Below are 15,390 nucleotides of genomic sequence, written 5' to 3' on the forward strand. Positions count from 1 at the left end.
CGCAGTGGAGTCGTAAACGATGATAATGTTATTAACTAGAACATATAAATTTAAATTAACTAAATTTAACTTAAGTTTCATTGGCTGATGACCGTGGATGACAACTTTGCTCTTATCTCGGAGAACGTTTCACCCGCCAAATCCGTTACTGATAGCAAAGCTGAATTAGTGATAACACGAGCACAACAGCATTTATCGTGATAACGGCGCGTTGTTTACCATTCAAACGTATTCTGGCGATCGCTATAGGTTCGCTAACAGCGTGCCATAACGTTTTTGTTTTTTTTGTTTTCCATTTTGTTTCAAACCAACAGTACTCCGCGATAAGTCTACAATCAATTATTGTAGACCCCGTTCGCGTGTATCTCTTTTTGTGACGGCTTCGGACTTACAATCGGATACGTAGAAGCTGAAACACTTTCGGCGGGCTTGGTGGAGAAAATCGTTGCTGTTGTACACACCCGACCGACTCGGTTGATACTGTTCAGTACTCGCCGTCAGTGTTCACGTTATGATGTTGTGCCCATCGTAGCTACCCGGCCAACGATATACGTACTATGGGAGACTTTGATGTGCTCAGCTATTGCCGTCAGTTACGCAGCCTGAAACCGCCGCCGTACAAATGTCCGGTGGCCGACTGCGACAAAGTGTATACGAGCATGACTGGCTTTCAGTATCATCTCGCCCACGTCCAACACACCAGTCCCATCCCACCATTGGATACGGGCACTACACCAGTCAGACAAATTCCTGCGATCACGCCAGTATCGAACAAAGCCAAGAGTATGGGATCAATAATAATGCCTTGCTTAATGATACTTTACAGTTTAATAATAATAATATGATTTAGGTAAAAAGAAGAAAGGAAGGCGAGTAACATTCACATCCTTCTCGAGAACATCCCAACCAGAAGTGGTAGAACCAGTGACCCCTGTGCATCTGTCTAAAACCTTATGTGAAGTTGAAGTGGCCGACAACAAAGTTGTACGGTTTAATGCTGAGGACCATTTACCAATGATATCAAAAGAAGAATATGTACGACAAAAAAAAAATATAATAACACCGCACAGAGTAAGCTTTTTTTTTATCAAATAATACTAATTGTCTGACTTATTATTATTTATTTTCTAGACAACTGCAATACTTTCCTCCTTATCAAAAAGTCAAGAAGCAGTGAAAAATTTACCTCATGCTGCATTTAAAGAAGTCGACAGTTATGATATACCTCATGCTCCATCTATGCCCAATTCATATATAAGGTATGATATTCAAATATATACTGTTCAGTCTTATAAAATTATATACATCAATTTAAACAAATTGTTTTCAGGTTTATTGAAAAATCTGCTGAAGAGTTAGATACTGAAGTAGAATATGATATGGACGAAGAAGACGCTGCTTGGCTACAGATCATGAACGAACGTAGAGAAGAAGCAGGCTTAGTAGGCATATCAATTGAGTCTTTTGAGCTACTAATGGATCGTTTAGAGAAAGAATCTTATTTTCTTGTTGTAAGTTATTTTCTTAATTTATCATTTCAAATTTGATTGAAAAAAAATTAAAAATTGTAATTTAATATTGCTATTATTTTTTTTTTACACTAGCAAATGAATAAAGAAGTTGATAGTAGTTTAGCAGTCATTGATGATGAAGCTGTTTGTTCTATATGTTTAGACGGTGAATGTCAAAATTCAAATGTAATTTTATTTTGTGATATGTGTAACCTTGCTGTCCATCAAGATTGTTATGGAGTTCCATATATACCCGAAGGACAATGGTTGTGTCGGTAAGTGTGAAACAGATTAATAATTTGTTTTATTCTATCAATGTTTATCAATAATTTATGTTATAAGCCGATGCCTACACTCACCGTCTTGTATGGTTGATTGTGTATTATGTCCAAATAATTGCGGAGCTTTCAAACAAACTGATCGTGGATTATGGGCTCATGTGGTATGTGCGTTGTGGATACCAGAAGTTAGATTTGCAAATACTGTAAGTTAACTTACCATTTATGAATGAAGTAATCAAAAGTTTTTGGTAATGTATACAAATATATGTATATGTATGTTGTATTTTAGGTATTTTTAGAACCAATCGATAGCATTGAAACAATTCCTACTGCCAGATGGAAGCTAACATGTTATATTTGTAAGCAACGTGGTGTAGGAGCCTGCATTCAATGTCATAAAACAAGTTGCTATGCAGCATTTCATGTTACATGTGCTCAACAGGCTGGCTTATATATGAAAATGGAAACTATATCTAATGATAATTCTACTATCGGTAATAAATTATACAATAAGTACTATTATTATTTGATTTTAAAAACCATTAAATATTTAGGTGATGCTGAACCGGGAACAGTCTTGGTTCAAAAAATTGCATTTTGTGATGCACATGCACCTGTTGATTATTTAGCAGAAAACCGGGGACGACAGTCACCAGGAGAAAAATTAAATAATGCTAGGAGGGTTTTAGCTAAAAAACGTTCTGCAGCACCAGTTATATCGATACCAACAATACCACCAGAAAGGTAATAAGCTTCTAGCATTGATGAAGTATATTTAATCAATTCTACTGTTTTAATTATATCATGTTTAAAAATTTTTTTCAATTTTTAGAGTTACAGAAATAGCAAACTTGTTATCTGTACCCAAAAAAGGTCAGTTTGTCCAACGTTTAATTGCTTATTGGACATTAAAACGACAATTTAGAAATGGAGTTCCTCTTTTGCGACGTTTACAAACCAGTCAAACTTCTAATGTATCTAGGCGAGATACAGAACCTAATGCATCAAGTGGAAATGAAGATGATCTTGTAAGTACTATGATTTGAAATTTTATAAATAATTATATATTATACATCACAGGATATGGTTTATTTTTATTACTAGTTTAACCATTGTATTTTTTCAAAAATTTTGAGTACTATCTTCTGTACAGTTATGTTTTAATTTATTAATGTTGATAGAAATCAATGATCCTATTCATTTATAGAATTATCTAAAATATGTTTAAATATTTTCTTAGAAATTTGAATTAATATTTTATTAAAAGTTTTTGTATACAAAATTTGTTATCATTGAGGAAATATCTTCACAATGATTTTTTAATTAAAGTCTAGTAATAATGATATTTATTGATGACTTTGTATTATATTTTCAGGTGTTAAAAATTGAAATCACAAATTGTATAAATTAAAAACTGAATAAATATATACAATGTATATATAATAATTGTTGAGCTATCATAGTTTATACTAGAAGCTATAAATAAAAAAAGACTGAACAAATGTAAAGAATTACCTGTTACAATCTATAATAATTTAAAAACTACAGTACAATATTATTAAATGTTAATTATAATCATTAAAAATTGTATGTATCTGAATGATAAAATAATAAATAAAAGTGATTTTGTAAGAACTATTAACTTGTCAATAATATAATAAATTTTCTTTTGTATTTTTAAATTATCATATTAAAAAAATTCATTAAAATTACTGATACCCTCTTGTATAAAATTGTTTACTTTTATTTGTTAGACTCGCATGAAACTTTTAACACAGTACGCTTAATTAATATTTTGTATACATTATTGGAATATTATGTATTATATAATACACGATTGCTTTAAGCAATTTGATGTTTGGATAGTATTATTGTAAGATGTTTCCTCAATATATGTTGAAACTAAAATAAAAAAAAACTGTTTAAAATCTAGAATAATTTTAATTAATGAATATTGTTTTCAAGATCTTATAATGATAAACGCTTTAATTACATTTCTAGATTGAACTTTATCGACAATTAAAATATTGGCAAGCCCTTCGCCAAGACTTGGAAAGAGTTCGTTTACTTTGTGAACTTATACGCAAAAGAGAACGTTTGAAAAAAGAGAACATCAAAGTGTAAGTATTTAAAATGTAATATTGTTTTTATTGACATATCTGATAATATAGCAATTGTATTATTAGACATGAACTATATACATTAAAGTCTTTGTGGCCATTCCATGCTTTCTTGCATTCAGTACTGCAACAATTAGTTGTAAAAGATACTGGTCAAATATTTATTGAACCAGTTGATCAGAATGAAGTTCCAGACTATGGAGATATCGTAAAACATCCAATGGATTTACAAACCATGGAAATCAAAATAAAAAATTCTGAATACAGTAGCCTTGAAGCATTTGAGAATGATTTCAACTTGATGGTTTCAAACTGTTTGGCCTATAATTCAAAAGAAACTATTTTTTATAAGGCTGGCATAAAAATGAGAGATCAAGTAAGTTTAATTAAATTAAGACAATGTTGTAAATATTTTTAAGTATATAATGTATAAAAATAATCTTGTTTAGGGTGGAACAGTTTTAAGAACTGCCAAACGAGATTTAAAGGTTTTGGATTTGGATCCTGTTTCGCTGACTTTAGCTGAAAAAAACGCTGAAACTAATGAAACTGCAGCTTTAAAAAATGAACACAAAGATGACAAGAGTACAGAATTTGATCGGGAATTGAAAGAGATATGTAATTCATCTAATACTATGGGTGATGATGAACGTATGTGTAAACTACTACAGTTAGCTGATAAGTGTCGTAGTGGCCGACAAAATAAAAGAGCCTCTTTAATTAAAACAGAATTATCCAAACTTAGGGCCAAAATTGATATGGAAGTGAAAAAATATGATGATGGTAAATTTTTAGTTATTTTTATATATGTTTAATAAATAATAATTTACATTATTATTTATAATTTGCAGATGAAGCAAATAGTGTTGATGAACCAGAAAAAATTGAAATTGAAAGAACAAGTTTGAAAAGAAACGTCAAAAAAAAAAATGAACAACCAAATGAAAATTTTGTTTTTAAAAAACCAGAGACTCCATCAAAATCAACATCTCCAGTCACGTAATACTTTTAAAATTATAGACATATTTTAACATACTTAACATTTAAATTTTAACTATCTCAAATTTCAAATGTAATAGAAAAAGTTTGGGTTATTCACATTTGATATAACAAGAATCTACTGTGCTACAATTACTATAAATATTTGTGAAATATAATAAACTATTTATTTATACAGTACACCTAAAAATTCTAACCGCAAGAAATCGTCAACGGATTCTTTGATCACGTCTCCTCTTATTAGACGTACAAGACAATCAACTAATCTTGAAAGTTTCAAGTCATATAGATCTAGTAAGTTATTTTTCTGAAACAGGTTAATATTTTACACTACTACTGATATGGTATATATTTTTGTTCACTGTTCAATTCATACAAATGTAAATTCTAAGATACAAAGTTCTTGGATGTCCTCAGTCTCTCTTACTTTAGATTTTACTTTCAATTATTCTATAAACAAGTTTATTTTCATGTCTCAATATGTGACCGATTGTTTCATCATCATTGATAGTTATACTAATTTATTAATCTGAAGAAAAAAAGATTCAAATTACAATTCTTACTTTAGAGCTTGAATATTTTTGGATAGACTGACCATGGCATGCTATTTTATCAAATTATAATTAATATGGAATCAGAATAATTGGTTCTAATTTTTTTTTTAAAAAAAAATTTAAATGTTCCCTTAATATTACTTATACATTTACATATGTGTACTATTTTAGATAAAAAAACTGATACAGAGGATGATTCTCCATCGGATGAAGAGTCGAGCTATTTAGATTCTGATTCTGGTTCAAACAGTAGTAGCAGTAGTGGAAGTGGATCATCTGATGGCAGTAGTTCATCAGGAAGTTCGTCGGATTCAGAATCTGAAAGGGAATCAAAAAGAAGGGGGAGAAAAGATGAGTTTGCACAATTACAATTGGTTTGGGCTAAATGTAGAGGCTATCCCTGGTATCCTGCATTGGTAAGAAAATTTAAATAATGTAAAACATTAAATATATTATTAACTTAATATTTTCCTAAGATAATTGACCCAAATATGCCACCGGGGCACTTACATAATGGTATACCTGTTCCTAGTCCTCCATCAGAAGTATTACACTTGGCAAGTAATTACAAAGAACTTGTGTACTTGGTGTTATTTTTTGACTCCAAACGCACATGGTAAGTTATAGCTTACTAAATTTTGAGTAACAGGTATGAAATATATATAAAATTTTTTTAGGCAATGGTTACCTCGTAATAAACTGGAGCCACTAGGTGTTACTCAAGAATTAGATGACATTAAGCTAACAGAATCAAAAAAACCCACAGATCGTAAATCTGTCCGTAAGGCATACATGGAAGCTCTTGTTTACAAAACTGATCCAATGATACCATCCTCTAATTTGAGACGTTCTAGTAGAACATAATATCATTGTTAATTAATAAAATATAAGATAGATATTCTTTTTAATTTATTGAATCTGCATTCTTTTTATGATTGTAGTCTCATTGATATTTTTTGTTATAATTTTTTATAATAGCTGATACTTAATTAGTTTTTATTGAATCAAACCCAAAATGCATTTTTATTTTTATTTTTTAATTAATTGACTAAAAATTGTAGACATTTATTTTAAATATTTTATCGTATTTATTTAATATATAAATATTAAAAACCAATCATACGATTAATGAAATTTAATTTTAGAAAACATTGACTAATCTCACTAAGTAAATGTCATTGTGATTTTTGAATTTAGATTTACTACTTATACTACCTATTCATTTTGCTCTGTCTATCATATTATATTCCTTATTTTTATTATTCTTATAGAGGCCATTACATTTTAAGGTAGTTTTTAAGATCTAAATAATAAGTTTAAAAATAATATTTAACATTTATTTGATTAAAATCGCTATTTTTTTTTTTTTTGTGATATTCTATTATTAATTTTCTGCAAGTATATTTAAATATTTAATAATGTTTAATATTTCTCTGTTTTGCAGATCTTAAGTCATATATTATAATATTATGAAAAATAGCTTTTGTTACAAAAACTAAAATTCACAGTCAATCATTCTGCTGTAAAGCATTACTTTTTCTTGATTATAAATAAACTTATTTAGTCTTAGTTGGAATTAGTTGCTCCAATCAAATCATTGTACAGTACCTTAGTTTATTGTTTTGTCTTAGAATACGTATCTGTATTGCTGAGTCTGTATTCTATGAATCATAAATCATGTTCTCATGTTAAGCTTGTATAGTGTGAGTTTTGTCTTTCTTGTATTCTTGATACATTTTAAAATTATTAAAATTATTTACTACATAATTATCTTTCTGTTCTTACATCTCTAAAAATTTTCTCGCTTACTAATAAATAGTTCATGCCATTTTGGGTTTCCTTAGTAAGTTACTTAGAGGACAAATAAATTCCATCTATTTTTCTTTCCCTGTGTTAATTTTAAGGTTTATTATTTTTATGATATTTTTTGTTTCTTTTTCTCTGCCAGTTGGCACAAACTATGCATTGTTGTACAAGACTTAATTTTTAAAATTTCACTTTATTTTATTGCGTGAAAGAATAATATATTAAGAATAATTAGAAATAAGACTATCAAGCTAAAAAGTTAACATTTCTTAAAACTATCTTATAACTCTGCTATATTAACAATTTTTTAATTATATAAAATTACAATTAAAACAATAGATTATCAAAAATTAAACTAATAATTGTAAAAATGCTTCTGTGAAATGTTGATAAATTAGTAATTTGGAGTTCTTTTTGAAGAGTTTTTGAACTAAGGATATCTTGTGAAATTATTTTTATTTATTGCCCTGGAAACAGACAGACGCAATAGTAGTGTTTTATTGTTAGTATCGTCAGTTACAAGATCCTTGCCTTATACTTATAAATAGAAAATCTTTCTTTCTTAATAATTATCACAGATTATTCAACTGCTGTGTGAAATTGAGTCTACCAAAAGCATTTCCTCATTCAAATCTACTGCTATGCTACTTTTAAGATATCTTTGAAATAGTAGACATAAAAATGTTCATCAATATTATACTGAATATTTAGTAAAACTAGTAAAAGCAAATAACAATGTTATAAAAATGTAAGCCAATCATTAAATTTAAGATAATAAATAGTATTTATACTTTTATAACTATACAATTTGGACTAATTTTCCAGAAATTATTTAATTACTATAAATTATCACATAAATTAGAAATGTTCCAGGTATGAATTGATTATAAACAAAACTTATGGTCATTAAATTTTAACAATTTGAAATTGAGTGAATCAATTTAAAAGATTTATCTAATTTCTTAACAAATTTGAAATAATATTAACTTATATTGGATTACAATAAACTTTCTGACTTCAAAAACATTTTTGAGAATAAAGTTAAATCTAGAATATTATGATATTATGTAGATATACTATGCAATTAGTTTTTAGTAAAAACTTAAGAAATTGAATGTAAACATTTTAAATATCAAATAATAATTAAGAGTTGAGTCCTAAGAGTTAGGATATTGATGACTTGCATTTTTTTCCTTTGATTCTAAACAATGCTATTCTAGCTAAAAATTTGTTTCGTGTTCCCTTGATGCAGAATATTCTAATTTTATTTTGCATTTTTAGGCAGTATTAGCTTTAAATGTATTTTTTTGTTTTTTAACGTCATTTTTCAACCTATTTAAGTTATTTTTTTCATCTTTTAGATCATTTTTTGTAGTTTTTGTACAATGTGGATTATATTTCTCAAATTTTACTTAATTAGTTTTTTATATCATTTTTAAGGATAGTTTTTTAAGTTTCTAGGACATTTTTGCTATTTTGTGTGTTTTTTAAGTCATCAACATCCTAACTTTAGTCATGACATTATTAATTAATTATATAAATCATTTAATGTACTTAATTCCTACGATGGAATAAAACAACTATATAACTTCTTCAAGTAATTTTATATAAGCTTCTAAACTTTTTGTAAACAGAGTTTGGTGTTTTCTACAAAGAACTGTAAGATAAAGAATCTGAGAAAAATACATTATTAGTTAAAATTGATCAATAAAAATTTGTTGGACATCAAAATTTAGGTAAATTTGTTTTTAAATTGTTCATTATTTGAAAAAAAGCATCGGTCACATTAAATTAAATTTTTATTATCACACTTTAAAATTTTTATTATTGATGGAGTTTTATTTAAGAAAAACAAACTGTTGACCTACAAATTTTATATTTTAAAATTCATGAAGATTTTCTTAGTTTTGTTGTTCAAGGAGTTGTAACTAGAGGAGAAAATATAAACATGAATTTTCTTGAATCTTCTAGCATTGACTATAGGTAGATAATTTATAATATACTATAAATAAATAAAATAAATGTATAATTATTTAGATAAAGGTATGGTGACAAAAAAAATAAACCATCAGTTTCTAGATTATTTTCATAAATGAAAAAAAAAATTTAATTAATATCTAACCAAATTTTATTTATTATTATAATTTTTATACAAATTTAGTTACAAAATATTTTAAAATAAATGTTTTCAAAATACAAGAAATATTTAATCCTCTCCTCCTTTGCCATCATCAATTTCACTGCAAGTAACCCACTGCCCAATTTTATTCTCTTTCCATAACGATACTTTATTAGTTTCAGCAGATACTGCTAGTACATTTCCAATTTTTGACCAGCTTACAGTCCAAACTCGACTATCAAACAAATGCATTCGCATAGAGGTCCATACAGAATAGTCATCACTGTGTGATACAACAACGGTTTTGTCTTCAGAACAACTGGCAATTAACTGTCGATTATCACCAATTGTGCAAGTCCATGCCACATCTCGAACCCAATCTGTGTGACAATTGATTTCACCAATTTGTACCCATTGATCACCTTCAGCAGTCCATATTTTTACCAAGTTATCACAACCACCACTTGCCAATACCAATTTTTTACCAAATTCTGTTTGATCTGGTCCAAATAATTGTTCTTTATACGGTGCCCATGCTACAGTATTACAACCATTATGGTGGGCACTAAATGATTTAGATGACCATTCTTTGTTGAAAACATGTATTCCGATTGATCCATCTGAGCTAGCACTGGCTAAAATTGTTCCGTGTTGATGGGGTGCCCATGCAACAGCATTAACTGAAGATTCATGAGTGAATTCGAATATATTAAACCAATCATTTGATTCTTTCCATACTACAACACGTTTGTCGTATGAACAAGAAGCTAGCAAATGTCCTGATACTGGATGAGACCAACATATTTGCCACACTGGTCCATGATGACCTTTAATGTCGGCTAATAAGGTTTTATTTCCATTGTGTATGCTATATATCTTGATAGTTTTGTCACTAGAACAAGTAGCTAAACGTTGGCCATAGTAATCTAATTCAGCATCATGGACTTCACCTTCATGTTCATTTAAAATCAAACCAGACATCGGAACAATTTTCATGGTAAATTTCTTAACTGAAAATATATGAGTATCTGAAACAATATTAAATGTTAATTACATTAAATTTTCATAAAATGTAACATTATGTTTGTTACAATACATTTTGACACTTTTAAAAATTTTTAAGAATTGTGGAAACACACCTAAAAACGATTCATACAACATAAATTCGGAAACGAAATAATAATTTATTACGCTACTATTATATTAATGAAATGTTATCAATACTGCAGTCTTGGGGATGGCGATATTAACAACGCGGATTACGTTAAATTATATATTTCGTCATATTAACAACGACCTGAAGCGAAACAAGTGACAAGATTACCTTAATAAATACGAACGATTTGTCGAGGTACTGTGGCGATTCGACGAATCCGACTGCACGCGTGGACGTGCGATTTGATTAAGAAACTTTTATTGGGCTTGTGCTGGTGCAGTGAAAACTTTTGCAACCGAATCGCTTACAACTCACGTCATACAGGTGATAAACATTCAGGTACGTTTGAGATAAAAAAAATTTGTCAACGCGTCGGCATTGTTATCGTTAGAACTTTTTTTTCCTTCATATGATAACGGCAATGTCAACGCTCGACTGTTATCAGTACTACGGTCGTGACCAATCGAAACGAATGATGTGCACATTGCAAGTCGGATCTCAAAAAATTTGTCGACGCGAACGTGTGCACCGAAACTCGCGGTGATTTGTACGGAAGTTAACACGTACGGTATTGGGCCGGTAAACTCATCTTTCGGTCTGCATCGATCGTTCCGCCGGATATCTGCTCGTCGAGTACAACAAGTGAGTTTCGGACGAGCACATGTGCGCTCAATACGTGTGGGTGTCGTGATTCGGACAAATATTTGCCGACTGCTGTTCGTGCAATAATCATATTTCGCCGTATTGGACAGGTACCCGTCATGGCTTCTACGAAACGAACACAACCGGCTTGGTCCAGTGGCGACGTGGCCGAGACGTGTCGTTTGAAGCTGTTCAACAGCTTGACGAGGAAAAAAGAGGTGTTCGTGCCAAAAAACGGTAATAAAGTGAACTGGTACAGCTGCGGGCCTACCGTGTACGATGCTTCACACATGGGACATGCTCGGTAAGAAAAAATATTCTTACTGCTGTCATAGCATTCGTTTTTACCATTCGTGTTTCGTAGGAGTTACATTACGTTCGATATACTGCGCCGTGTGATGAAGGATTATTTCCATTACGATGTCGAGTATGTTATGAATATCACTGATATTGATGACAAAATAATCAGAAGAGCTCGACAACTGCATTTGTTTGAGGAGTATGTTAAAAATGCTACTGATTGTAAAGCAGTGCAAAAAGATGTTCTTCTAGCCCTAGATGACCTTAAAAAGGATTTTGAACAAGTGGATCCCGAGAAAAAAGCAATGACATTAAAAGCTATAGAGAAATTAACCTTAGTGTCTCAGTTAGTAGTAAATTCAACAGTGAATAACTTACAAGTATGTATAAATTAATCGCTTACAATTTTTTAAGACTGATATTAAATTTAATTTTTAGTCTATCTTAAATGAAATCAAAGATCCATTTGGTGCTTATTTGGATAAATTCAATACTGAAGATATTTTTGATAATAACATATTTGAATCTTTACCTAGATTTTGGGAATCGGATTTCCATTCCAATATGGCCTCTTTAAATGTTGAGTATTAAGTTATTTTATGTTATTTTTTATTTTGTATTAATGTTAAGTATTCAATAATGTACTTAATATTTTCATTACAGATTTTACCTCCTGATAAGCTTTCTAGGGTAAGTGAATATATTCCTGATATTATTGCTTATATAGAAACAATAATCAAAAATGGTTATGCTTATGAATCCAATGGTTCAGTGTATTTTGATGTGGTTGCATTTGATTCGAAGCCTATTCATCACTATGCCAAGTTAGTCCCTGAAGCATATGGAGATACAAAATCACTGCAAGATGGAGAAGGTAATCAGTCAGTAATTTATTTTACTTCAATAAGCATATTATGGAATACCTATTTATTTATTATTATGACAAATGTTAAAAATCAATTTCATAATTATTTACATTATATTTTTAAAAATATTGACGAATGTAAAATTGTTTTTTCTATCCTATAGTGGGTCTTTTTTAAGGTTTTGCTTTATTAAATATATAGCAATATTTAATAATTAACAATTTTTTATTTTTTTATGTTTCTGATAAATGGAAGTTATATCATACTTAAGTTATATCATTGTAGTATGTATTTGAAACAGGAATGTGGTTAATTTTTATGTTATAAGAAGGAAGTATTTCGTATATGGAGCCCAAGGAGATTTTACTGTATATATTAATACTCATATCTTATAACACTAAAAATATAACAAAAAAAAATTAAATAATAAAAAACAGCAAAAAATTAATGCTGTTCATATATCTTATTGGTATAACATAACATAAACATCATTATAACTTTATAAGGTAATATATTTAATACATACCATCACATAAATCTATTGAAACTTACAGTTTTAACATCATAGCTATTACTATAAATATACCAATGGTACCACTTATCAGTTACTTAAAAGCTTACTTTACTAACTAGTAGCATATAAGGCTAAAAATGTATTTATACATGCGATTTTTAATAAAATTTAATTTAACTATAGGTGACTTATCAGGAAGCACAGTTAATGAAAAACGTTCACCTAATGATTTTGCACTCTGGAAAAAGTCTAAAAAAGGTGAACCTTGGTGGGAATCTGTTTGGGGAAAAGGAAGACCTGGCTGGCATATTGAATGTTCCGTTATGGCTTCCAGTATATTAGGTCAAACATTAGATATTCACACTGGTGGAATTGATCTAAAATTTCCTCACCATGATAATGAAATTGCTCAAGCCGAAGTAATTTATTTCATTATAATACATATTCTTTTCTATAATTTCATTGCTGATAGTATTGTTTATTTTAAATAGGCCTACTACAACAATGAAGAATGGGTTCGGTACTTTTTACATTCTGGTCATTTAACAATTTCTGGATGTAAAATGTCTAAGTCACTGAAAAATTTTATCACTATTGGAGATGCACTCAAAAACCATTCATCAAGACAGCTAAGAATTGCATTTTTATTACATTCTTGGAAAGACACTTTAGATTATGGTGAAAGTACTATGGAATCAGCAATGGCTTGTGAAAAAATTCTCAATGTTAGTCTGATATAACTTATTATTATTATTATTATTGTTATAATTATTTTATGAAACCACTGATTTCTTTAGGAATTTTTTTTAAATGTAAAAAATGTTACTAGAAGAGTTAATGTTCAGGCGTTAACTGTAGGTTATTCTAAATGGTTACCTTCTGAAGTGGAATTAAGCAAGAAGTTTAATATATGTAAAGAAAACATTCATGCGGCATTGTGTGGTAAGTTGTTAATTAAAAAATGAAAAGTAAATAATTATTAGTTTAATTGCTAATAATTGTTATAGATAATATTGATACAAAAACAGTATTAGAAGTAATTAGAGAATGTATATCCTCCTGTAATATATATTTAAGAGATTGCGATTCTTCTACTGTAAATCATCTCCTATTGCTAAACATAGCAAAATACATCACAGGAATATTAAAAATATTTGGCATACAAACGGCTGATGAAATTGGATTCCCTATTGGTGATGGAAATTCTTCAAATAATGTAAGAAATACATTCAATGTATTTCTACTAATTATATTTAAACTATATTTAAAAAAATATCAACATTATTAATTAATACTTCTTTTAGGTTGAAACTATTGTGACTCCATACCTGAACATTTTATCGGATTTCCGTGATTCGGTTCGTTCTATTGCTCGTTCAGCTGGTTCTACAGATATTTTAATTTTGTGTGACAAACTTCGAGACGAAATACTTCCTGATAGTGGTGTACGCCTAGAAGACTTTGATGGTAAACCAACTGCAATAAAATTTGTGGGGCGTGAAGCCATCATGAATGAAAGAAAAGCCAAAGCAAAAGCTGAAGTAGATAAACTTGCTGAAAAAGAAAGAAAGAAAAAAGAGCTTGAAATAGCTCGTGCAAAAAAAGAAGAGTTGAAAAAAATACATCCTAAAGATTTATTTAAGCTGGAAACGGATAAATACTCAGAATTTGATGAAAATGTAATATATATATATATATATATATATATTATAACCAGGTTTGGGTGATACCAAATATTTTTATTTCAATATTTAATTTGATAATTAATATTCATTACCTTATTACATTTATATACATATTTACTTTAAATTTCCTAATGCTAAGAAACAAATGTTGTCTTTGTATTATTCAAAGTTACTTTTTGATATTATATATTTATATGTTGGACAATATCATGTTTATTGCTGGTTATTATGATAATTTATCATTATAATATAATAATATTTGATGACACTGAGTTCTTTAAGGCATTAATATTAAGTATATTAAAAATTAATGAAATTGATTCAAATCATTTTTGATTCTATTACTTAATGCCAGAAAAGTAATAAGAAAAAATTATATAGGGTATCACCCACTACTATTATTCATATTAATAAGCTTTAACTATTTATTATATTGTTTTATTTATTTTTCATGTATAATAGGGGATACCAGTGGTTGATAACCAAGGCAACAAAATAAGTAAAGGATTGACAAAAAAGTTACAAAAAATCCAATCTGCTCATGCAGCACTACATAAAGAGTATTTAGAAAGTATTGAAAAAATTTAATTTATAAATATAATCATTTTGATTTAATGTTGTGTTCTGTTTTTATATATCACCTCAAGTTTTAAAATTATTTAAATTTAATCTATTCGTTAATATTTTATATTTAATATGTTTAAAAAGTTGATTTTTACATATTATTTCTTGGTTTTATACATTTTGGAAACTTAAACTGAAAATTCAGTCTTCATTTATATCTTGCTTTTGGTGGTATTATCATTAATGTAATAACATCAAGAGAGCCATAGAATT

General features: G+C 28.8%; 3 protein-coding genes across 3 annotated transcripts; 2 read left to right on the forward strand and 1 right to left on the reverse strand.

The window, feature by feature from the left end:
* Positions 1 to 557: 557 nt before the first annotated feature.
* LOC112692906 (peregrin) lies at positions 558 to 6,478 on the forward strand. The gene is made up of 17 exons (XM_025567729.1): positions 558 to 783; positions 851 to 1,071; positions 1,132 to 1,259; positions 1,331 to 1,511; positions 1,605 to 1,786; positions 1,854 to 1,995; positions 2,082 to 2,286; positions 2,347 to 2,536; positions 2,625 to 2,820; positions 3,794 to 3,912; positions 3,979 to 4,288; positions 4,362 to 4,695; positions 4,764 to 4,911; positions 5,090 to 5,205; positions 5,637 to 5,881; positions 5,942 to 6,081; positions 6,143 to 6,478. The coding sequence occupies exons 1-17, from the start codon at positions 558 to 560 to the stop codon at positions 6,327 to 6,329; spliced, it is 3,270 nt and encodes a 1,089-aa protein (XP_025423514.1). The 3' UTR covers positions 6,330 to 6,478.
* A 2,969-nt stretch (positions 6,479 to 9,447) lies between these two features.
* Positions 9,448 to 10,887, reverse strand: LOC112692903 (protein SEC13 homolog). Its single transcript, XM_025567726.1, has 2 exons — positions 10,715 to 10,887; positions 9,448 to 10,418 (listed from the first exon to the last, which is right to left on the reverse strand). Exon 2 carries the CDS (start codon positions 10,384 to 10,386, stop codon positions 9,478 to 9,480), a length of 909 nt encoding a protein of 302 aa, XP_025423511.1. The 5' UTR covers positions 10,387 to 10,418; positions 10,715 to 10,887; the 3' UTR covers positions 9,448 to 9,477.
* Positions 10,888 to 11,008: 121 nt separating this feature from the next.
* LOC112692902 (cysteine--tRNA ligase, cytoplasmic) lies at positions 11,009 to 15,168 on the forward strand. Its single transcript, XM_025567725.1, has 11 exons — positions 11,009 to 11,188; positions 11,299 to 11,492; positions 11,553 to 11,868; positions 11,927 to 12,067; positions 12,152 to 12,362; positions 13,052 to 13,287; positions 13,360 to 13,593; positions 13,666 to 13,810; positions 13,876 to 14,084; positions 14,173 to 14,547; positions 15,016 to 15,168. Exons 2-11 carry the CDS (start codon positions 11,308 to 11,310, stop codon positions 15,139 to 15,141), a joined length of 2,178 nt encoding a protein of 725 aa, XP_025423510.1. The 5' UTR covers positions 11,009 to 11,188; positions 11,299 to 11,307; the 3' UTR covers positions 15,142 to 15,168.
* The last annotated feature ends 222 nt before the right edge of the window (positions 15,169 to 15,390 follow it).

This window comes from Sipha flava, unplaced genomic scaffold (assembly GCF_003268045.1).
Source record: "Sipha flava isolate LNK unplaced genomic scaffold, YSA_version1 78_pilon_pilon, whole genome shotgun sequence".
NCBI lineage: Eukaryota > Metazoa > Arthropoda > Insecta > Hemiptera > Aphididae > Sipha > Sipha flava.

Coding starts and splice junctions, on each gene's coding strand:
- LOC112692902 (XM_025567725.1), top strand. CDS start 11,308: ATGGCTTCTACGAAACGAACACAACCGGCTTGGTCCAGTGGCGACGTG. Junction 12,068..12,151: donor CCAATATGGCCTCTTTAAAT/GTTGAGTATTAA, acceptor TTTTCATTACAG/ATTTTACCTCCTGATAAGCT. Junction 13,811..13,875: donor CATTCATGCGGCATTGTGTG/GTAAGTTGTTAA, acceptor TAATTGTTATAG/ATAATATTGATACAAAAACA.
- LOC112692903 (XM_025567726.1), bottom strand. CDS start 10,386: ATGAAAATTGTTCCGATGTCTGGTTTGATTTTAAATGAACATGAAGGT.
- LOC112692906 (XM_025567729.1), top strand. CDS start 558: ATGGGAGACTTTGATGTGCTCAGCTATTGCCGTCAGTTACGCAGCCTG. Junction 4,696..4,763: donor AGTGAAAAAATATGATGATG/GTAAATTTTTAG, acceptor TATAATTTGCAG/ATGAAGCAAATAGTGTTGAT. Junction 4,912..5,089: donor AAATCAACATCTCCAGTCAC/GTAATACTTTTA, acceptor TTATTTATACAG/TACACCTAAAAATTCTAACC.